Source organism: Chiroxiphia lanceolata, chromosome 5, assembly GCF_009829145.1.
Source record: "Chiroxiphia lanceolata isolate bChiLan1 chromosome 5, bChiLan1.pri, whole genome shotgun sequence".
Classification (NCBI taxonomy): Eukaryota; Metazoa; Chordata; class Aves; order Passeriformes; family Pipridae; genus Chiroxiphia; species Chiroxiphia lanceolata.
In genome coordinates this window covers 33,834,419-33,858,269 of record NC_045641.1, presented here as the reverse complement: position 1 = coordinate 33,858,269, position 23,851 = coordinate 33,834,419, and the positions used below count along the sequence as shown (strand labels likewise).

Here is a 23,851-nt window from a genome sequence, read left to right as displayed (position 1 = left end):
CACAGACAGAACTATTTTCTTTATTATAAAGATACACTATGAGGAACAAACTTGAATGTATACTGAAGCTTGTAATGGTACATGCCAAAAATGTACAGTACTATACATAAAAGTGCATTGTCACAACAGATTAACAGTACATTTCTCTTTGAGAACTGTGATTTTTTCATGTTTTTATTTGTTCTTCAAGAGTGGAAGGAATGCAATGGGAATGCAGCCATACACAAACAGGAAAGGATGCAATGGAAATGCAACAGTACAAGAGCAAAGCTAAAGCTCCTCTAAAATTTAAAGGCACTTTCACATGTACATACTACAGATGTACATTGACACAAGTAGGTAACAGTCAACAAGCAGGAAGCTACCAGTACTGCAATTCATCAAACTTGACAGTAAAGGACAATACTGACTGGATTAGGTGTGCAGGAGTTACCCTTTAGTACGCCTGTAGTTGTAGCAGTCTTTCCTGTTACATATCCACTTACTATACTTTAAAGTATCTATAATAACCATCGAACTACACATTTAACTGTGTGAATGCACTAAGTGGATGCATTCACTAAATGCACTGTTTCTAATATTTTCTTTTGCTAAACAATTTCTAATATAAGCATTATGGAGTCCAGTATAGTTATTTAAACATACAAAATTCCCTATGCAATTTAAAGATACAGGTATCCATCTCAATTGTGCCAGGTGGGTTAATTTAAAAATGCTAGACTAAAACTGCATGTAAATGAAAGCTGAAATTCCAGTTTTGTTCCACTGAGCCTAGTAAACTGGGAAAATACTTGAAAATATCTCTGGTCCCAACCAAGTGAGCAGACCCTACAGACTAGAGTGGTCTGCAGCTGGTCTGGCTTAGGTTCTGGCCCTGGTGTTAGGACTAGGCAGTACAGTCGAGAAGGACGGAGGTTCACTGACTGATGCTGCACAGCCCGCTCTGGTGGCTTAAGACTTAGCCTTTAACCTAGATATGTGTGAAGTCTGTGGCTGGGTTGAAAAGGGTTTGCAAATAGCAGCAGCAGTTTGAGACTCAGAGGTTCATGGGGTACTTTTCACACCTGGGGCTTTGTATTGCATCATCTGTCTAGAGGGTGTAAATCAGAGCAGGAATAAGCTCCTCCTATATACCAACAGGAAATTACTCCTGTCACCTCAGCAATTATGTCTATCAAAGTTTGTCACTACTCTTCTCCCCCCAAACTCAATTGTTTATGTACAGTGAGTGGTACAACTTCAAGCTTTCCAACAGTGAGATCGTACAGAATATGTGGAAAGACAGATCTTAATTACATTCAGTTGTACTCCTGTAGGACCACATGTGATTTTTTTCCCCATTTTCTTCACTGAAACTTATTTTATGGATTGGATATTGGAAAATATATTCACAGAAATAATATTATGGCTTACTGTTGCAATGTGCAAAAGAGCTGTATGTTTAGTTCACGCCTAACAAAGTTTAACAGAGCGCTAAGCAAAGTTGACAGTTGTCACTCACACAGACATAAGAAAGGTATTGATTTCTGTCATTTAAGAAAGAGGGGAAGAGGAGGGGAAAGAGGTTATGGAAAACTTTAGTCAGCTTGAATCTAGGCAGTATAAACTCAGCTGTCCTGTGAGTGACCCCTGCACTACTGGCAGGATGTAGTCCCTCTTCAGGGTTCCTGCCTTGCTGCCATCAGCACAACTGAGCGTTTGCACCGTGCAAGGCAGTCAGTGCAGCTGGGTCAGCTCGAAACTCTGACTATTACAACTCAAATCGTGTCTTTAATTGGACATTGAGCAATAAAGTCAATGGGATAGTTTCCTGAATTACTGTGTAGTTGATCCTTTTAATCGCCTATCAGCCTGCCTAATGGACCAACAGGTTCGTGCACTCCCCAGAGCCTGGCTTGCTTAACTATGAACTTCAAATGAATTTAGCTTTCATGAAAAATGTGGTATCAGGGAATGAAGGTCTAGCTTCATGGGAAAAGGTATACTATTACAGAGGGCAGCAAAAGTTATTTTCTAGACATATCCTGGAGATGTGCTTCAGCTGTGTCCTGGAATGCTGCTTTGTATCGGTGAGAGCCATGTGAACTCCAGCTCCATCCAGTGCTTGCCTCTAGTGAGACTGCCAACAAGAAAGCTAAAACTCGGTGCCAATTACGAGTTGTGAGGGTTTGGTGATTTTTTTTTTTGGTGTGTCTTAAATTTAAGAAATGTGGCCTGAGATGACTTAGACATTCCATACAGACACTTAATCCTCACGTGCTAGATTTCAGTTCTTACTAACCTGCTTGAGATTTGGTGACCCAGAAATGAGAGGCCCACCTCCCCTGAACCTCCCCCACCCCTTAGTTTTGTGCAGGATCTGTTATTATACAGCTACAGTAAGACTGTGAAGTACGGTACGACATGGCAAGCCGTTTGTGATCTGTGTTGGTTTTATTACAAATGGTGCAGCATCAAGTTTTCAAGTAAGTCTATGTTTGTTTTTTAAAACTATGCACAGTTGTCCAGTTTTTCTTTTAATTGAAACCATACAAAATACAAATGCCCATGTTAATGTAGCTACTTTCATACAGTACATTCAAAAACACTGAAAAACAAAGCCTCTCCAGTTACAAACATGAACAAATGAAGTTATGGAGCCCTGACTTCTATTGTTAATCCATCCCTTTCACTAGCATAACACAGCTGGGCACCATGGGTGGCTGAGCTGTCTACATTGTGCAAGATTTGTCAGCTGGACCCTGGGAAGGAGGGGAAGGTCCTATGCTAGGATTTGTTTTTGGAAGAACAATAGGTTTTGGCCTAAGAGCAGGAGGTTTCAGCTGCACTCCCATTCTAGGGGCCACCATGGGTTTGAAAGTACTCATGGTGTCACTGGAAGAACTAGTGCTACGGCGGATCTGAGGCTCGGAGCTCCTTAAAACAATGCTGTGGAGAGGGCTGAGCGACTCCGTGGAGGTGGCAGGGATGGGAGTGTTTTTCATTTGTTCCAAGGTGTCCAACACGACATCAGGGGCGTGTTTTGCTGAGCTCTGCCTCTCCAGCTCACGGAGCTCGTTCAGTGCTGTGTTCATCGTCTCCTCGATGTCCTGGGTCAGAGCACAGAGAGAGTGGCACATCATTCCAATTGCTACTGAATGCATAGCACCAGAGGAGCAAGGGGAGGGGGCGGAAAATGCATGAATTAATTTGCCAATCATCCTCTAATAATTATTATAGTGCTAAAACCAATTTCCACCAGACTTCTTTAAAAGACACTACAATTGACAAGATGGCAGCTTTAGCCGGACATTATAAATATTTCACCTGTTTACATGAGAGAATCAAGAAAAAAAAATCTGCAAGCCATTTTATTAAGTGACTGTCAGGGCAATGAATATTTGCTTAGCACTGTTTTAGTGGTGAAGACAGGTGGGTACTGACAACTGTAAAGATTCTAGTCCATTTGCTAACTCTTAGCTAACTGCTCCTCTCATCTAATGCTTCAGGTGTACAGGATCTGTATTCTCTCACATGGATTATAAAACCTGGTTTTCTAAGAAAATAAAGCTTGTGTGCCTATCAGCTCTTGTCTCCTTTAGTTTCACTGAGTTAAATTTTAAACAGAAAAAACTTCAAGATATTGTTCAGTACGCATGCCTAAGAAAAACTATTTTTTTCATCAGGATTTCTGGCATGAATGCTAAAAGAATGCACCAAGACACTGGTTTACTGCTTTTTGGTGGTACTGAGATACAACTAAGGTTAAAATATCTGGTGTTCCCTGTCTGCTCACGGTAACTTTCACACACTTCAATCAAAGTTTGGGTTCTCTCACTGCTAAATAATCAGTAGTCTAGGCATAAAAAAATAGATAGTGTAAGCCAAACACCACTGTATGTAGTTCCAGGAAAGTAAATAAATAACTTATAATAAAATAAAATGATAGCAACATTTACAGTTTCTAACCCTAATACATGGTTCAGCTTTCTGACTAAGCATGACAGTTCTTTCTATTCCTTGCTGGAAGCAGAGTTTGAAAGCAAGAATTACCAGTACATTAAATTTTAAAACATGAGTATCAGTGTTATTTGTAAAATGTGTTTGCAATCATACTGCACCCTCACGGTGCCCCTAGTAATCATCTTATCCTGCCTAGACAAAATGTGAGTTCTGAAGACAGAGGTATCTATTTGCTCAAGAGCTGTCACTAGCTCAGTACAACAGACCAATCTGATGATTGGGGTGCTCCCTATCCTATCCTTCTCACCTCTCCACTGCCAGGAATAAGACTGGTGAGTGTTCACACAGGGATAAGATGGCCCACGATTTACGCAGGTGCAACATCTTGCATATTATGTTCTACTACAGGCACCAAAATAACATACAGTATGAACTATACATGAACTATATGAAAACCATGTAAAATCCACAGGAAGCTGGACAGTCAGTCAGGGCTTTGAATGGCAATGGTCACTACTAGCCAGTCAGAGCACTTTTCTGCTTACCACAATACTGAGAAAGAATTGAACACTAATTACATGCAAGACAGAACAGGCCAACCTTCAACAGCGCACAGCGATCTACACAGTGTTGTAATCATATACTGTCTTAGTATTCTGTGTGGCAGAGGTAATTTCATTACAGTATAATGGGAAACAATTTCTTTTTATTGCTTCTGCAATCTTTACTCCCCCTTGTGCTTCTTCTATTCAGGATTGCTTAATGCTTCTTTCACACACACTCTGTTTTGAAAGCTAAGTAAGATATTCCCCTGCACACACCTTCCTACCAGTGCATATGCTCTGTGCTACTCAGTGACATTTGCTCCTCAGAAAATCAAACAGTGACACAAAGAAAAAAGACACAAACCTGAGCTATTGACTCTGGGTCCAGTGGTTTATGGTCATTGAAACCTGTGTACTGACCAGATGACGTAGACCTTCTAATTGGAGGGCTATCGATCTTCTTCAGAGAATCGTGCCTGCTGATGTTAGTGAGACTGCCGTGTCCAGGCCTGCGTCGCCTTTCAGGGCTGTCGGCATTGAGGTTGCGATTTTGAAGGAGGGCTCTGGAACTGCAGTGAGCTGCCAGGTTGGGGGAACCCAGCTCCATGGCTGAGTTGGAGAGAGGGTGAGGTGGGTGTACTGGGCAGTGGCTGTCACTGCTCCTGCCAGGGCGTCTTAGAGGAGGTGGAGGTTCTGATCTCTTTCTTTGCCTGCACCAATGAAGAAGTGGTTATAGGACAACTTGTAGCGATCCACCATAAACATGTGGAGGAGCAATTACTGTGTTACCTGAGACGTGAGCAATACTAGTGAAACATGTTATGCTGAAGCTTACCTTCCTAAATAAACATCAGAGTGACGGTCAGTAGGAGAGTTCATGTCCTTTGATGATGACTTATCCTCAGTTATGGGTCCACTGCTGGCCTCACTGTCTGCTTTTTGGCTCAGTGTATCTGAGAAAGTATCATCCCTGAAGAGAACACACATGATGAGGTGAGAAGTCAGTGACCGAAGTGTGACAGAGCACCTTGGTACTCCCAGCTTTTAATTCCCTTCGGAAAGGCAGGCATGTTATAATGCACTAAGCCCTTGTATGTCTCCCAAAATTGCTTATAATCCTGTTTACTGAGCTCTTTACACTTTGAGTGCAACCTTTCTGTAAAGAAGAACTTTGTCATCCTTGGCAAAACACATGCTTAATATTGTAAAACAAGAGTTCAGGGTTGCATTTCTCCATCTTTTGCTATTTTGAAGTTAAAAGTCAGCAATTGCTACAAAGAGATACTCGAAATAGAATAGGTGCAGCAGCATCTGTCTCATACTGGGAACATATCCATAAAAGTAGTTTAGCCTAGTAGTAGTTTCTGATTGAGCTGTCAATTCAGGGCAATAAAGACAGAGGTATCTTGCCTAGAAGGCAAATGTTTAATCTATCTGAGCCTTCACGCCACTGACCCACTTGGAAAACACTGCGAAATGCTTCACGTTTTACATCCCACCAAGAACCTAGTCACACCAGACATTACTTACATATCCTGCACCACTATGTACTGGTGAGGGACAAGACCATCAATTCCATTGTGCCTTCCTTCCCACCAGTCTTCAGACGCTCGGTGATAGAGCAGAAGGGAAGCTCCTTTCTTGAAAGAGAGTTCTCGCGCAGATCTTCCCATGTAGTCAAACTTGGCAATAGCTTCTATGGGCTCGCACTCTGTGTGGGGAGGGAAGAAGAACAGATACCAGATTTCACTGCTTTATCTGCTCATTTTGTTTTCATAAACCCCATTTTTTGCATTTTCTCAGTGCTCATTCTGAGCAGAACTGACAGAGATCAGCTGAACTAAGGCAGACTTCAGGCAGCAGTTACAATGTGCCCCTTACAAAGAAACATAATCAACCTGTGTCCCAAGTGAGAAACATCTGGCTTGCTTCACAAGCTGCAGAAAACATAACCGCATACTCAAATGTTACAACAACTGTTGCTGGGAGAGGGACCTCTCTGCCTCTTGTTGTAAGGGCTCCTGCACTGCTGGGGAGCGGGATGGAGGCCAGCCAATGAAGACCTCTGAAAATAAAATGAATAATCAAAGGTCCGAGGAACCAGTGTGATAATGGAAAAGTAAGTGGGAGTGCCTTTAATATCTGCAGTGGCAAAGGAAGACAAAATTACCCTCTGCATGAGTAGGTATACTCTGCATAACTGGGTTATGGGACTTCTTTTACGTGACAAATGAGCAGACTTAGGGAAAAGCTGATGTTTTACCCAATGCCGAAGCCTAGTGCTTTAATCTGCTTCCTTAAAGCCCTTTTTGAGTGAGACAGACGGCTCCAGACTACCTAAGGATGACCCCTCCACAGGGGCAGACCCTGTGTGGCCTCAAGTTGCTTAAAGCAGCTCTGCCTGCTCCAAAATCCTGAGCCGCCCTGGTTTCTGCAGGGGAGGCTGGTGTTTTCTGAAGCCAACCATTGGCTACAGCAGTCCTGGCTAATCTTCTGTCAGTATGGTGGTAAATTCACCCTCAGACTGGTAATGGACTCCACCTCGTAACCTATGCCTGGGATGGAAACCCACTGGTGTCAGCACAGGGCCCCTGTAGGTATCTTGAGAGCTGTGTGTGGGCATCAAGGAAACAGCCTTTAGTTTCTTCTACACAAAACCGAAAGCACCTGAGCTCAAACAGATTAAAATTTGTCATCACAGTCTCAAACATAAAGAACCTGCAAAATACAGTTCTAAAAATCACACACTTTGATGATTCCAACAAATCAAGAGTCCCCTAAATGACTAATTTCTTTACGTAATTAGAGCAATATTTAGATGGAAATTAACATCTGGGCTAATGACTAGCATAGCAACTTTCTGTCCGGTGCAAATTAAAATCACTGAGGTTGTAATTCCCCAAAGAACCAGGCTGGTAATGAAAGTCACTGTCCCTTTAGGACAACATTTTGCACAGGAATGTCTTTTTAAAATTAACTTCATGCTGCAGCACGAAAACATAATGATAGCACCTTATTGAGGTTATAGTTTGCAGCTCATTTTTTTAATAACTTGTCGAGCCTGCGGAAGGCTATCTTGTGGTTTGCTGCTTCTGCAGTCACGTTAAGAGCTCCTGTCAGTGACAAACTGCAGAGTGTTCAGAAGTTACCAACTCAGAAACTTTCCAGAGATGGAACAGAGTGACATGGGGAATTCACTGTTAGAAACACAAAAGTAACGTATAGTGGCAGAAATTACTTCAATTACATAAATACAAATAAGAACCTAGCACTAACAGTATTAATTCCTCAAAATGCATCCCTACTGGATACCCATGGAAGACCAGACTTAAGCATGTTTTGTCTCAAATGTTCTGAGTATTGCTACAGGAAAGGTGTGATCGCAGGAAGGGCAGCGCTGTGCTGAGCCAACTCCCTGCTCCACCCCAAGACTCATGCTCAGTACCCCCCATCCAATTCATCTCCTGGAGAAGGGCAGGCTGTGCACATCCGAACAAAATGCACAGAAGTCTAATTTATCTAGCAGGTTGCACCAGGTGAACTACAAAAGGGAGCAGATTGGGCCCCCTCACTCTCTTTTTTTGTCTCTCTTTTCTCTGTCGCTTTCTCTTTTGTTTTCTTTTCTTGGTACCTCAGCTCCGGACCATCCATGTAGCAGCACCAGTGTGGGATTTGAAGACTGGTGATACTCTTTGTCTTCTTCCCTTGCTTTGCCTGGGCAAAGCATGCCTATCATATCCTACCCCATACTCCATTTTGAAGTTTGTTGTGGGAGTGGGCAGCTTGTGGAGGTGTTTGTGGCTTATAAGCCAACACCCTTGAATATTGGTTTGCTGTGGCTTGTGAGTCAGCACCTTTGCTTGTGTGTTATGGGAGCTGAGAACGTACTGTAGTGTACAGTGCAAAATTAAAGGTTTGTTCACCTCCACTCTCGTGGAAGTCTATTGTAAGAAATTTAAGAATGTCTTAGCCAATACCTTTTGAGACTAAATATTGGACTGGTTGCCAAAGTTATGGAGACTGTACAATAAAACAGTTCTCTGACATGTGTCTGGTGTATCTTTTCAGCCTGATGAGAATTTATAAGGAACATCATGGCTCCTACCAATGGGTCATCACAATGGCTTGCTGACAGGCATTCCTTGGTGGGTGGGTGGGGGCTGACAGGTTTCTTGGGTTTATGATTTTAAGCAAAGAAAATGTATTGACGTAGAAAGAAACATTCTGGAAAACTGAGAAATCTTTAATGGTGGTATGATATTCTAATACGCTACCTTGTTGTCATTTCTAGATATTCTGTTGACAGTCTACCTGAACAGACAAAGTGACTATAGGCACAGGAAGACATTATTGCCAAATGAAAAGAAATAAAACCAAACATGCCTTTATCTTGCCTTATCTTTAAGAGGGCAATATGAAATCAAACAGCAATAATTTAACAATGACCAAAGAACACAGTTTTTACACATATCATGCGTATTGTTTATGGAATTTGTTATAACAAGGTATTACTGGAATCAGGTAAGATTGAAAAGGAGCAGACATTTGTATGAATCGTTCTCAGGCTGCAGCTAAGCTATGGGTTATGGTAAAGGGAGTCGAGAATTCAGAAACAAATCTTCCCAGGTTTCAGAGAGCCAGTCGCTCACTAACGGGTAGTACTTTAAAATGAAAAAAAAAATTCTGCCAAACAAAAAACCTTTACAATAAGCCCTAAGATCCCAAATTTCCTGCACATATTTTCCTTTGACATTCTCCGAAGTTAGGTGGTAATGGTCTTGAGTACTGGATTGATTGATAAACCCCTACACAGATTAGCTATGGAATTTCCCATTTCTCTGCTGACTTCAACAGACCATACACTATCCCATGTATGTACATATTTGAGTATACAAATCTTTTTATTTACAAATTAAGTTCTATCTCCCTCAGTGGAATTATGCTAATCTAAGTATCGTGTACAATGGGAATTGTATGCTTCCACTGCCTGAAAGACTCAAATACTTTTTCAGAGGTCGAAAGGAAGTTGTCCCACTAGAACCAGCTTTATGAACTGGTAATGTACCCAAAATGGATACTTTTGGGTGACTTTTGTGACTTTTGAGATGTGTAGATCAGACTGCCTGGGTAACAAATCCCTCCTCCTCAGGAAGGAGTGCCCAGGAGACTTCACACAGATTTTTTAACAGGACAAAAAATAAATTCAGACAGTTTTTACTATGTTGAAAGGGGCATTTTCTTTGCTTGCATGTTGCTTTTAGGCAGAAGAAACAGAGATAAAATTTCCTATAGCAAACAGTATTGAGACTGTACTTAAACAGTAATTCACCTTGCTACAAGTCAAGCCTTAATAGTGGAAATCAAAGTACCATGACAGTTACTCTGAGAAATAAATGCATTTTGGAAAGTTAAGCCACTTAATAACATGGTTACTGAATGACAGACAAGAATTTCCAAAAAGCTAAGGCGATGAAAGCTAAAATTGGGATCTGTAACTCAAATTCTGTGTGATACTGAATATCTAATAGTAAAATTGAGAGCTGAGAGGAAAGTGTAATTGCACTGCTCTGTCCATACCTGAGGGCATTCACCAGCAACAGCAAGTATTTGATGACATGTTAATTTTAATTTTGGGATTGGAGTGCCAGATGTAGGACTAACCTCCCAACAGAAGTGACAGCACTAAAGTGGCACTTGGCTGCCTCTACACCTCAAGGCACAAGGAGATAGAGAAAGGAAGGGAGACCATCTCCTGCACTTATTTTGGGGGGGTTGCTGTTGCTCTGCTCTGTGTTTCCTCAGTTTTCCCAGGTGTATCCTTTCTGTCAGGAAAAAAGTATGTCCTTGAACATCCTGGGAAAATTCTATCCCCCAATGTCTTTATCCTCTCCTGCATCCCATCAGAGAATAGAGTGGCTTTGCAACTTCAGAGTCCTGTCCTCAGAACAGCAGTTCTCTCTCACTGGCAACAGCAACATCAAAGAAACATTGCAAGGTGTTGACAAAGTAGAATTTGGCAAAGTGTTGATCACAGCATGCACTACTGAAAAGCAAGAAAATGACTATGCGTTGGGGACACAAAAACGACTTACAGTCTGACATGTCCCTGTAATTTTTGTTTTCAGCAGAACTACCATCTAAATTTTTACTTTACATTTATGACATATCTGTGAAGAGTATGATATTAGTTGCATGTATGTTTTCCTAGGAGAACTCCATCTGTTTAACTTCCTCAGGAAATGCTTACTTCCTTTGAAAACAAATCTAGTCAGCCTTTTCCATGTGACTCCAATAAGAATAAAAAATTTCCAGCAATTTGAAGGTAAAGGAAATATGCTAAAAACTGGTTCAGCAAAACAATGTCCTTTGAATCTTTACTGCAGAGACACTTCCGGGTAAAGGTTCGTCTGCAGCAAAATTACAGATAGATTTTTTTTTTGTTTCTCAGCTTAAGTACAAATGTACTGAACTTCACAAATGAAATTTCATTTCCAGATTTAGGAGAAAGAAAAAACTTATGTGTTTTCCTTATGGGATACTTTCTGCACATTTAAAAGAAGACTGAAAATACTACAGTAAAATGCATCTCCTTTTCCTTCCCTCTTCCCTTTCCAGTGATCAGCTGAAATATATGAACATCAGTAACCTTAGGAAAAAAAAAAAAGGCAATTTATATGTTTAATATAAAGCAGTTATGAAGTATTTATATGCTCAGTTATAAGTTCCAGCTCTCTTTCCCCCAATCTACCGTATTTTACCTCTGCACACATAATTTAATTTTCAATTTTCATAAAGTCTGGTTGTTTTCTAAATTATAATTAAACATTTCTAGCACTACTGCCACAGCCTCTAAAGATGGGTTTATTCTAATAGGCACAGAAAGAGTCACTTGTAGTTTAACTTTAGAAAAACAGTAAATAAAATAAATCCTTTTGCTTTTCACCATAGCCCCTGGATTATATTTCAATAACCCTGTAATTCCTGTGGGGTTAGTTGCTTGGTCTTCCATATGTATACATTTATACCTATCATTTTAGCATAAAACTAATCAGATTTTCAACACTGAAAAAAAACCCTTCACGTTTATAGAATCTGCTTCTTCCATGTCCTAACAGAGGGAAACGTGTAAGTAGCACGTGTCTGATCGACACAGCAGCAATGCCACACTTCCCTTTCTCTGTCTCCACATACAGCTGGTAGTGATGCATCCAGTACATAATCGATGAATCAATCACATTAAACTCGCAAAATACTCCAGACCTCTCAGCAAAAGCTTTTTTTTTATCCACCACATTTCAATCAGTGACTTTGACGAAGTTCAATATGTAAACTGAAAAATTCTCGGCTACTCTCATATCTGGAGTAAAAAATAGTTTTAAAAGGAATTGTCCAAAGCACAAACATATGAATGCATGTGCAAAGATACGGTGAGTGCATTTAATTTAAAGTTTGTAACCTACATTAAAAATGTGCTATTACAATGGAAAGCCATATCCATGGAGCTTGCAGGCTGGGAATCGAAGATCAACACTGTTTTGTATACAATACAGGCTTGCCAATCTTTATCTTTGCAGCAGTATTTCCCAAGCTTACAAATATATTTTTGCTAACAATTATTTCTCTGTAAACACAAATGTCTGCTTCCTTTCAGCACTGAATTAATTAAAAAGGTGTGATGAGGCAACAAGAATTAAACTGCTGGCTGATTCGGTGAACAAAAACCCATGTCTTGAGCAGGTAAATATTTTAACAGAACTCTGTCCTGTTATCAGCTATTCTCTTCAGGGTTTGTCTCCACCAGTGGCACAGTCGTAACACAAGTAACGCTATGACGGGAATGTAAAACTGGTATTATAACAACACAGTGGTGGGGCAGAGCCCATGATGATCGAGGTACAGGTGATGCACCACGTGTTGTCATGGTCCTGCTCCTCTGTATCCTGCTGATGTTTTCATCCTTCCTAGGCATGGCTCTGAAGTAACTGCTTTTGATTGCTGCTGAAAAGCTGCACTTGTCTCCATGCCTGCTTGTACCTTCATCTCTCAGTTTGGTTACGGGACCCTGAAGTTGGCCCCAACATATTGAACTGTTGTGTCACCTGCATTTCACTACTTCACTTGTGCTCTAAATGACAGACAGACAGACTTCCTCATCTTCCACTCTTGCTTAATACCTCCAGTGGAAGAAGGAGCTCTTCTAAAGTAAAGCTATACTGTCTCAGAAAAATAAAGTGCAATTATGAGTTTGTCCACACTATTTAGCAGAGATGTACAAAGACGGTGGGTTTAGTCCTGCAGAGCTGGTCAAGAGGAACCCATGCACAGGCTGTCTTGTAGAGCTGTTGGTATTTCTGACTGTGGGCACAGCATGGCTATACACCCCAGGCAGAAGATTGATTTCTCTGCTATCCTCAGTTTTTTGCCCTTCTGTAATGCCTGCCTATACAACTCTCCCTCCTCTCCAAACAGCTGCACTGACAGACTCTGCCTGCCCCTCCTCACCTCGGCAAAGTGGAAGAGACAGACAATCTGTCACTGACAGCCTGTGTACGTGACAAAGCAGATGGGTACATCTAGAGTGGAACTATTGCTTACATTGTTCTGTGTGCAATGGGACCACTGTAGCCAGGTTTCCTATAGATACATCTTCCGGTTCCCCTTCCCTATGGCAACTGTCCAGCTCCTAAACAGTATCCCTTATGACATTCTTTAAAAAAAAGAAAAAAAAAATCCTTCTCTGCTATAACTCTTTTCCTCCCCTTTTGTCCCCTCTGTCTTTTCCTCTTCCTCCTTCCACACATCCTCTGAAATGGACAAAAAGCTTTTGTTTCTGCTGCTGCTAACTGCATGTGTGCTAGTTGCTCTGTCTGGGTTGCCTGCTGGCCTAATATGTATGTATGCTGGCCTAATATGCAGTGAGCTCACACTGCAATATGCTGCTCGTCTCTACAGGGAGTGTTATTCTGAATCCTTCACCTCTAACGGGCTACTAATTCTCACAAAAATGGTAGTTATTTAACAGTTTTGATATTTCTTTCTACCTGTTCAATTTGTTTGACACTAGGCAGAAGTTACTGTGAGGGACATCTGAAGGATGGTTCAACTGTCACAGTCAAACACACCTTCATGACATGTGGCTAAAAAGAATTAATATAATAGAGATGCATCAGTTTTTCCATGGATATCGATTGTACCAGAACTGTCAGAGTATATGTGACTGATATTTACAGAAAATTACTACTGTTCCGAAGTTTCACCATGGGGGGTACACACATGTTTTTTGGTCGTTATAAATCCTTTAGACAGAGCAGCTTTTAAATTCATATACAAATAGAGCCTCAATGGCAAATATCCCTTAGCTGAAATATTTAAAGGCAAGCTTTTGAGGAGTTTAGTTCTTGCAGACAAAAGAGTCACTAAAAATGTAACACTATGTCAGAAAATAATATGTGCTGACTGAAATAGTTTCTCTCTTGCCCTTCCTGTGACTGGGCAAATTGAGAGAGAACAAGGAAACAGCTGGTCAAACACAGATGAATCAAGAGTGCAAAAGCACACAAACAAAGATTAAAGATTTACTACTGAACACCAGGACTGAAATTTCCTTCTTTCAAATGAGACACAATTAGGAAAGGAAGAAGGTCTCCTGCATGGAACACCTGTAAAACTTACTCCCATCAAAAGCACAGTAACGTAACAGACGTACCGTCTTCACTGGTGTGGGGCTCTGTACTGGCATCCTGGTCCACTTCCTCCAATGTACCATGTTCGCTGTATGGGCTGTCACTGAAGGGAAACAAAAAGTTGAGCAGAGAGTGAAACATACATCAAAAATATGTCACCCCCATGAGATTATTTAAAATTACTCTTATAATGTTACAAAGTTACGTGCAACATTACGGAAGAAGCCTACATACCCTTCCTTGAAACAAGATTTTCAGGTATTAACAAGTCCTCAGAACATTTGAATCCTTTATTTATAAAAAGTGTGTGTGTGTGCTGTCAAAGGAGTGTCCTGGTTTTGGCTAGGATATAGTTAATTTTCTGCCTAGTAGCTGGTTTTGCATTTAGGATAAGAATAAGGTTGGCAACACACCGATGTTTCAGTTGTTGCTGAGCAGCACTTACACTAAGTCAAGGACTTTTCAGTTTCTCGCTCCACCCCATCAGTGAGTGGACTGGAGGGCACAAGAAGCTGTGAGGAGACACAGCCAGGACAGCTGACCCCAGATGACCAAAAGGATATTCCAGACCATGTGGTGTCATGCTCAGTATATAAACTTGAGGCAAAGCTGGTCAGGGGCTGCTGCTCCGGGACTGGCTAGACATCAGTTAATGGATGGTGAGCAACTGCATTGTGCATCACTTGCTTTGTATATTCTAATTATTATTGCTATTTGCCCTTTCTTTTCTGTCCTATTAAACTGTCTTAATTTTAATTCATGAATTTTACTTTTTCCCCCCCAGTTCTCTCCCCCATCCCACTGTGGGGGGAGTGAGCGAGTGGCTATGTGGTATTTAGCTACTGGCCCAGTTAAACCATGATAGAGAAAAGGAGCAGTCATCCTAAGCTGAAATTTGTTAAGGTGGTTCACAGCCAGAGTAACAAATTTCCTATCTGCCTGTGTGCTCTGCACAGTACACCTGGAATTCTGGTTGTGTCTGGCTGAACACGTGTTGTAGGGAACCTCATCATAATTGACTTTGCTTCACTTTTTTATAGTTAACACTTCATTATGTGAACCTAAATGCTCTTCTCATTTATCTTCATAGTTCTATTGTGTGCAAAAATAATTCTGTATTACAGGAATTATCCAGACAACAGCCTAATGATTTTGTTAAGATGATAGGAAGGGCAATATTCTGCCTTACCAGTAGTCATCTCCAGCCATGCATTTTTCATATACAGGTCCATCAAGTTCCTTCACATCCGGAAAAATAGCCTCATGATGGATGATGATAGTTTTGATTATCTCATTCACATGCGCCTGACAAGACACTTGGTCTTGTATGTCTGGAACAGGCATCAGGGTTGGCCCAAAACAAATGGCCAGGTTGTATGGATCCATCATGTTTTCATCACTGTACTGTGAAAGGCTGTTATAACAGAAAAATCAAGAAAAAATGACTTTTCTACTGTGACTAACCTTAACCTGAAAACTGGAGGAAACTTTATGTTTGATCACAACTTAGAGATTTCCTGTTCTCATTGAAAATCCTACATAAAGTAACAAAACAAAAAAAGATTTCTTCCATAGGTTATGCCCTTTATGAAGTGAGTTTATACCACATATATGTATGTAAATGTTATGTGTTCCCACACTACCATGTTTAGTGTACACTGACTTAATGGGCTAACATAAAATGCATCAACTGGTGCTGTTTCTATCTCATCAGTGCTTATCCTTGGAGCTCCAAGTGAACTGGATGCAAAGTGGGTATACATTTCTCATCGGTGCTTGATGCACCGCTCCCTTCAGCTGGCTATGTAACTTATGCAGACTGAAATGCCTTCTGGAGGCAACTAATTTCCTGGATCTTGCAAATTCTCTTGTGACGTCAGGTTGCTGTTTTTACCATATAGCCTAAAACTCCTAAGAGTCTTAACTTCTGCCAACAAACTCCTACAATAGTTTCATTATGGAAGCGTCCAAACAAAAGGCTTTGATTGTTCTTATTAATCAATTTTTGCAAATTCTCCGTTCTTCCAGAAAATGCAATGTTTTCAGTTTTGAACAAAGAGTTGCTATGCATTCCCTTTTTTAAAAGCATTGGCATTTCTAATGGAAATGCTGGCTTTTGAGTGGTTCTGTGTGGGACCAGTCAAACAGAACTTGAAGTGCTCGGATGCCCTATACTATGTGGTTCTGCACTCTGAAGCAGCATACGAATTCTGATGTTTGGTTCTGTTCAAATACAGCATCGTATTTCCCCTAAAAAGGGAATTTTAGAGAGTGGTTTCCACATACAAACTATAGAGATGCATGAAGCAAACCTTCTAAATTACTTCCCTCATAATTACTTCATAAAATTAATCATGTTCCCCCCTTTTTATGCCATTTTATCCTGTCCTGTATGTTAATTGGAGACATCTTTTTCTACCGATTTATAAGGTGATTCAGCCTTTATACGTGTGCAAAATTGCATAAAACATTATAACTATCATCATGAAATGTGAAGTTCTGCTGATGGCTGGCAATATGCAGGGCTCAATACTGGGGCTGATGCTATTTAACATCTTCATGAATGACTAGCTGAGGGGATGGAGTGCACACTCAGCCAGCTTACAGATTATGCCACACTGGGGAAGGTGCAGTAAATATAAAGGTCAGGATTACCATTTAGAAGGACCTTGACAAGACAGAGGAATGGACAAACGGGAATTTCATCAAGCTCACAAAGGATGAATGCAAAGTCCTGCCTACAGTATGGACTAATTCCACATACTATTAGTCTGGAGCTGACTGTTGGTTAGCAGCTCCCAAGGAAAAGCATTGGGAAAAGCCCTTCTTGGACAAGAAGTTGGATGTGATTCAGCAGTGTATCCTCCTGCAAAGAAGGCTTTCTTAGGAAGAGAAAAGCCAACAGGTCAAGGGAACTGATTATTCCTCTTCCACCTGGTGCTCATGAAGCTGCATATGACACTTCTGTGTCTAGTTCTGAGAGATTGGCAAACTGGTGCAAATCCAGAAAAGGACCACTGAGATAGCTGGGGAGCTGGAGCATATGGGTTATGAACTAAAGTGGAGAGAACCGGGTTTGTTCAGCCTTTGCACGAAAAGGCTACTGGAGAATTTAGCTGCAATCTCCTACTATATGCAAGATTATAAACAAGAGCGAGACAGACACAGGTGCAAAGGGATGAAAGGCAACAGACACAGCAAGGGCTATTCCAACTGAAAGCAGGAAAAAATTTCTTTATTGTGAGAGTGACCAAGTACTGGGATTGACTGCCTAGAGAAGTTATGGAGTCACTGCCCGCTGAGGTTCTTGACTGCACAAACCCTTGAGCAACTTGATGTAACTTTAGAAGCTCTGAGAAGCAGGCTACACGAGGTGAGGTCTGCCATGAGATCTGATAACTTCATGTGACCAAGCAGGCATAACTGCATATGCAAAAAGCAGAATGAGATTTGCAGAAAGTCAAATCATGGGAATGTTTTTCCTCTGGATGCATGAGGAGCAATTTGGAGGCAGTAAGGAGGAAGTAAGTCTACCTCCCAAATTGCATTCCTGTGGAGAGCACAGATGTAGCAAACATGACCGTGTAACAAATACCACCCCATACAGCTCTGGTCAATCTGTATGTTTAAGCAGAGGAGAAGCTGTGATAAAAGCCCTTACGACATTTACATGGTGTCACTTTTGGGGGATGAATTCTGTTTCAAATGAACAGTTATTTTCATAAAACTTTAGATCTCTGCCCCTCTCTTCGATATTGCTTGAAAGTGGTTCAGAAACTGCTAGAAGAAAGGAAATGGGAACAGCTGTGAATACAGGCATGAACAAATAACCCAGCTGCAAAGACCCTGTTACTATAGGAACAGACAGGCTGGATGAAATGGGGAAGGTCGCAAAGACAGAATGAATCAGCAAAGGGCAAATTTAGGGAAAAAAAAGAGGAAAAAGGTGATATGAATACAGATCTAACAGGAAACAGACAATATGGCAGCAGAAAGAGAAAAGCTAGAATCAGGGCAAAGTGCACATAAGCAAATTTTTCTGTGAAAACACTGGGGGGTCAGCAAAAACCAGAGAGGGCTGTGCAAGAGTGGAGGGAAAAACAGTGCAATTGCCCAACTTGTCTTTTATTTTCTCTTCCAGAATGACGAAGTTTCTTCTAGGATGATGAAGACACGAACATCACTTTCCCTTTCTCACACAACTCTTCTTCCAGCCTGTGTTTTGCAATGTGAGAACAAAGCTCCTTCATATCGAAGCATATACAGGAGATGTATGTTCTTTATACTCATACCCCTGTTATAAGAAAATAGAAGCAGCCACAGGAAGTCTCACCCTGGCATTGTCTAGCATTAAACAGGTAGTTTGTAGTGCCTTTGTTGCTTGAATATACTAGGGTTCTTTTTTCCCATCAGGAGATAAAAGTCAGCTTAAGATAAGGAAAAAAAAAATTTTAATGTAGTTACAGTAGTTTTGCTATTTTTCTTATCAGCTTATTTTGTTGTCAGCTGTAATGCTGTAGCCTGCACTTCCCACTTCAGACAAGACTTTAATCTGTCTAAGTATAACCTTGTTCAGTTTTGGACAAATGGAATTTTAATTTGAATGAAAACCAGTGTTTTCGTTCTATTTTCATTGCCAGTTAGAAGACCATCTTTCATGTTAAATGGAGCTTAAATGTAAATTCTACATAGAGTATGAGTAAACCCAAAGAACTTCAATACCAGGAAAGGAAGGCAGATAAAAATACGATACATTGGGTAATTATCAAGCACTTACTGATTGAGGAAGGCGAAGAGGTATCTCATCACTATAAGGACCGACCTGGGCAAAGTAAGAAGGAGTTTGCGGATGTGAAGAGCCCTCTCATAGAGATTGTCTATTCCTGCAAACAGAAGAAAATATTTTATGTTCCCTTGCATATGATTGTCTAAAACGATATTCAGTCAATTTACTTTGACTCTTTATCATCACATGCCCCTAGTTAGTATTGTCTAATTTTGGCCAACTAGAAAAATAAGATCTAGAAGTTCTTCCCCCTCTCATTAAAACTGCAGAATTTAAAAGGTCTTTATAAGAAGGTACAAATCTGCCTAAGTCAAACCCTGGCCACTTGCTGAGCATGACAGCTCACAAACCCACAAAATCAGTACATAAATAAGCTGAGAGAACCAAGGAGAGATGTTTGTTATCTGTTTCAAAGAGAGGTACATTCTCTTTATTTGAATGTTCACATCAGATATATAGTCTTCCAGTCATTGAGCCTCTGTATTAAGTTTTCTTAATCAAATGTGCAGCTATAACTCTCTTACTGGCAGAGTAGGAGAAAGGCCTCCTATTTTTCGGTAGGCAAGAAACACAAAGATCACATTTTTCCCAAACAATTTTATAGCACTCCACCAAAATTCTTCTGAAGTGGGAAAAACACAGTCAGCTAATAAAAGCATCAGTTCCTAATGTCTTGTATCATGGATGCACTATCTTCTGTGTTGGTCAGAAGGATTATGTGGCTGCAAGTAGGGCAATGATGGAACTGTTTCTGAAAATCACTGTTTTTGAACTGTTTTTCAAAATCACTAATATCTCAATTTTTAACTCAGTGCGTTTTTTATGTAAACGACACTGTTGGAAACAACCTAAAATTTCAATAACGGTTTTTTATGTCAGCCAAGAAAGAGTGTTGGGAACATCTAGGGGAAACATCTAGGGGAAATCTTAGCTGACTACATGAGAAATCCTGTCCTGTGGCACTGAAAAGCCAATTGTACCACAAAAAGTTGTATTTAGGAGTACACAATTAAAATAATCACTTACATCAAAATGTAAGTGTAAATAGAGTTACTGGTGTGTGTTACTTATGTGCTCTTTGGTATCGCTATTTTTACCAATCAGCATTTATCTGTAGATGCAAAAAGCGTGTTCTTCTAAGAAACGCTGGTGTTTGGGTACACAGGAAAGATGGAATGAATACAGAACAATCTTTCCGCATCCAGGCAGAAAGAATTTGCGGCTCTGCTGCTTCCCATGCAGAGGAAAGGGAAAAGCATTGCTTGGCCTCTGCTGGCTTTGCTAAAGAGAGCCTTGGGGCAGAAGGGTCATCCAACCTACAAGCTGGTTGCTGCAAGGAACCACTGGTAATCCCAACATTAGAGAAAGCTGGCCATTTCCCCTCTCCCACTACTTCTGTTAGAGACCTTCTTTTCAGTGCTCTGATTTTCAAGAACTGTAATTAGCCCTAACTGAGCACCCGATGAGGTATTACCCATTTTTCAGCTAAGAAAACAGAAGTGCTGATATTACATGACTTGCCCAAATAAGGCAATTAGCTGCCAAGCTGAAATAGAAATCAGGGGATTTGAAAACTGGTTCATTACTCTAATGACAAGACTCACATTCCCAAACACAAGCAAGAGGACAAGCCTCTGGCAAGGCCAAGCACACTGAGAACTATCATGATTTTTCTGACTGTGAAGAGAGAGGCAGCAAAGAGAGATCTCTGTGAAGGACACAGGAATATCAACTGCAAATCAAGACTTCTGTCAGCTAAACATCACACAGTGAAATGGCTATTATTTTTTAGTTCCCAGTTCTCATAGCAGAGCAAAACTTTTGGAGCTCTGGTCTGACACACCTGCCTTCCAGACCTATCTCAGCCATGGGGGTCAAATCCACAGGAGTTTCCTGACAGCAAGATGAGAAGCTGTTTGGTGTGGGAACACTGTGCTTCTACCAAAGCAAAGCTGCAGCGCAGCCCAGAGCACAGAAGACATTTGTGGGGTGAATAGAGAAGGAGAAGAAGCCCAGTTCTGGGGTTTCATGATTACGGTATATTTTGGAAGAGCTGGGTACCTGTGCCCACAACTTTTAACGTATTTTCATCATACCATAGTGGAACAAAGTACCCTAATAATATAAGGAACTTCGTTTTCTGTGTATTCATAAAATTATCTAGGCATCTAAGTATCAGAGGTGTTTGGGATCTAACGAACATCCACCAGACACTACAAAAAATGAAAAACAGAGAGCTTGGAGGACTCTTCAGAGGTAATTTAAATGTCAGCCTCTGACTTCACTTTAATCACCTCTGAGAGGTGTCTGTCCAACTTATTCATAAAATCCTTCAAGGCAGCAGATCACAAGTTCCATAAGAAAATCCTGTATTGCTCTTGGAGAAGATTTTATTTATTGATCTCCCATGGACTTCCTCTGCAAACACTCCATGTCCTTGAATTGGATGAATGAATCCAGACGAGATTAATGTCATTGCATAAATGAAAGAATTACTTATCAGCTAGCTGCCTCTTTGTCAGCCATGCACTAAGGACTGGTTCTCAATAGCATGAGAGAGACATACATCCTAGGCACTCAAGCCTTAAAAGCTGTGATCTTCAGCTTCCAAGATCACTGGAACCTCTTCTGGAGAGGCAGCATCACCTTTGCTTACTGCAGAGATGCACAGAAACAATGAATGTCTACTTTTCTCTTTCATGAGAAATAACACATTTTAACCACCTGGTCAGTCTTGATGAGGTTTTTGCAAAGGTAGACTCTAAAGTGAAATAGACAGAAGTGAACAATCTGCCTCAGAAGACTAAAGGAAACCTGAGAGGGGAGAAAACACAATTACCAACAAAAGCCCCCAAACACAAATAAACCAAAACTAAATTACAAATGAATACAGGGATACATTCATCCTAAATAACATTAAGAAATGAAAATTAAAGTTTAATTAAGCAATAATCCTGAAATAGTGGAGCATATAAAAGGCAGTAAATATTCAAATATATAGATGCAGTGATGGAGAACAAAAGACTTTTGCAAGAGAACAATTGCTGGTGGTTTTCAAGTATTTTGAGACAACTGGACAGCTGCATGCTACTCGGGTTTAGCTAAAAATGCTAAAGAAGCACTGTACTTTTCCTGGTCTTGGTCCTACACATGGCCTCTCCTACAATGGAGGTGAGACATGGTTACCAAACAAGAAGGTTCAGGCTGGGAGCAGAGCTCAGAAACATGAGTTCTGGATTGTCTGTGTTCTACCACCCTCTGTTAGTAGCCAGCCTCCATGGCCCAATCTCAGTAGGAAGAATAGGACTGCAAAGATTAGGCAAAGGGAAGATATTATTGATCAGAACACATGGAAGGAGAAACCTGGTGTTAGCAACTAATGAACTGTGCTACAACTAACACCCAGTGCTGTGCAAAGTGTAAGCATATTTCACAGGCAAGGGTAGCATAAAGGAGGAAGAAGAAAGCAAACAACAGTAATGTAAAATGTTTCTCTCCTTTTGGGACCACTGTTTTGAAGGTTAAAATCTAATGTGATATCCCTGTGTGGGGGTTACTTGCTACTTCCCCTTGGTGCAGTGCCTACTAGTAACAGCATGAATGCCTAAGGCATATTTTACATACCCCGTGAATGTCAAATGGGACTGAGTTACACTCGCAGATGTAATTTTTATGGTCAATTTGCAGCTGACAAGCTATCTACATGCATACGTATTAGTGTTGAAGTTAACAATTTGTGCCTCTTTTCACTTTGGTAGATGAGTCCAATCCAGCCCAAAGATAGGTATATATTAACTCAGCCATGCCACTTACAGCTCCTTCAGATCTATTTAAGAAGATATTACAGGAGGACAAACTCAGCAGTCTCCACCGTCACTTAGGGAAGGAAACACTTCCTGTTTTGTTGAAACTTTTCCAGGAAGAGGTGACGATTCAGAATAGTTTTTTACTTTTTAAGTAATAGGCAACAGTTTTGAAAAAAAATAAAATAATTTCCCTTCATAACATTTATGTCTTTAGGTAAATGGGCACCGCTGGCAGCAAGGGACTCGATAAAAATCAGAAGGAAAAAAGATGTAAGCTTTCATCCATCCTGCCGTCTTCATATATGAAATTTAAGGCAAGGGAGATGAAACTATGAAGAATTACAATGCTCTGCACAGGAGCTAAGCAGTCTGAAGAGCTGAGGTGTGTCTGCTGCTGCAGGGCACAGCTATGTATGTAAAAGGGAGCTGTAAGTCACGTGTATAAGAGCCCACACCAGGAGAGGAACTGCAGTCCCCAGCAGCGAAGGTGAGTTACAGCCGGCCCTAAGCACAGCTTCAGCACCCTCTTACTCCGTGTAATTCCTGTTACAAATACTTTGCTTGTCTTTGGCCCAACCTGTTACTAAAGGGCAGAGAAGTAGTGCAGTGCAACTTCTCCACCTTTCCACTCCAACCTTGGATTGCTCTCTAGATTACAGAATGCTGCTAGGACCAACCATAGCCACTCCTTATGCTGAGAATGCAGAATTATGGCCCATAATCAGATGGATTCTTTACATTCTGTTTTATCTTTCATGCTTGCTCCCGCCCAAGCATATAATTCGGTCTAAATTTTATCTAAATCAGATCATAAGCCCAAACAGAACAACACTGTTCTCATGAGTCTAATATATACAAATTGCCATAGAAGTCACAGTAATTTTGCATTGTTTCCACTGTATTTACAAAATACATACAAAATGGAAAGCATTAACTCACAATACTCTATTTCATTTGGAAATATATGCATAAATGCAAAGGAATTCCTTGGTGGTTGTACTGAGGAAAGGTTCATTCTGCAGCTGTAGCCTCAATTATGCTTGACATCCATAAATAACTACTTCATTTTCAAGGGTTTTTTCACTGACA

The 23,851-nt window shown here is 40.7% G+C and overlaps 1 protein-coding gene across 2 annotated transcripts in view; it reads right to left on the bottom strand.

Moving 5' to 3' along the window:
• The window catches only part of SRGAP1 (SLIT-ROBO Rho GTPase activating protein 1), a 140,609-nt gene continuing 116,758 nt past the window's right edge, over positions 1 to 23,851 (bottom strand). Inside the window, exons 16-22 of one of the 2 annotated variants that reach the window (XM_032688723.1) lie at positions 18,948 to 19,053; positions 15,360 to 15,584; positions 14,194 to 14,273; positions 6,018 to 6,198; positions 5,323 to 5,457; positions 4,852 to 5,197; positions 1 to 3,089 (exon numbers count right to left, since the gene is read on the bottom strand). In XM_032688723.1, coding sequence (XP_032544614.1) covers positions 2,712 to 3,089; positions 4,852 to 5,197; positions 5,323 to 5,457; positions 6,018 to 6,198; positions 14,194 to 14,273; positions 15,360 to 15,584; positions 18,948 to 19,053 — 1,451 coding nt within the window. In that variant the 3' untranslated portion in view covers positions 1 to 2,711. The remainder of the gene's footprint in view (positions 3,090 to 4,851; positions 5,198 to 5,322; positions 5,458 to 6,017; positions 6,199 to 14,193; positions 14,274 to 15,359; positions 15,585 to 18,947; positions 19,054 to 23,851) is intronic. The other variant, XM_032688724.1, reaches the window with a different exon arrangement.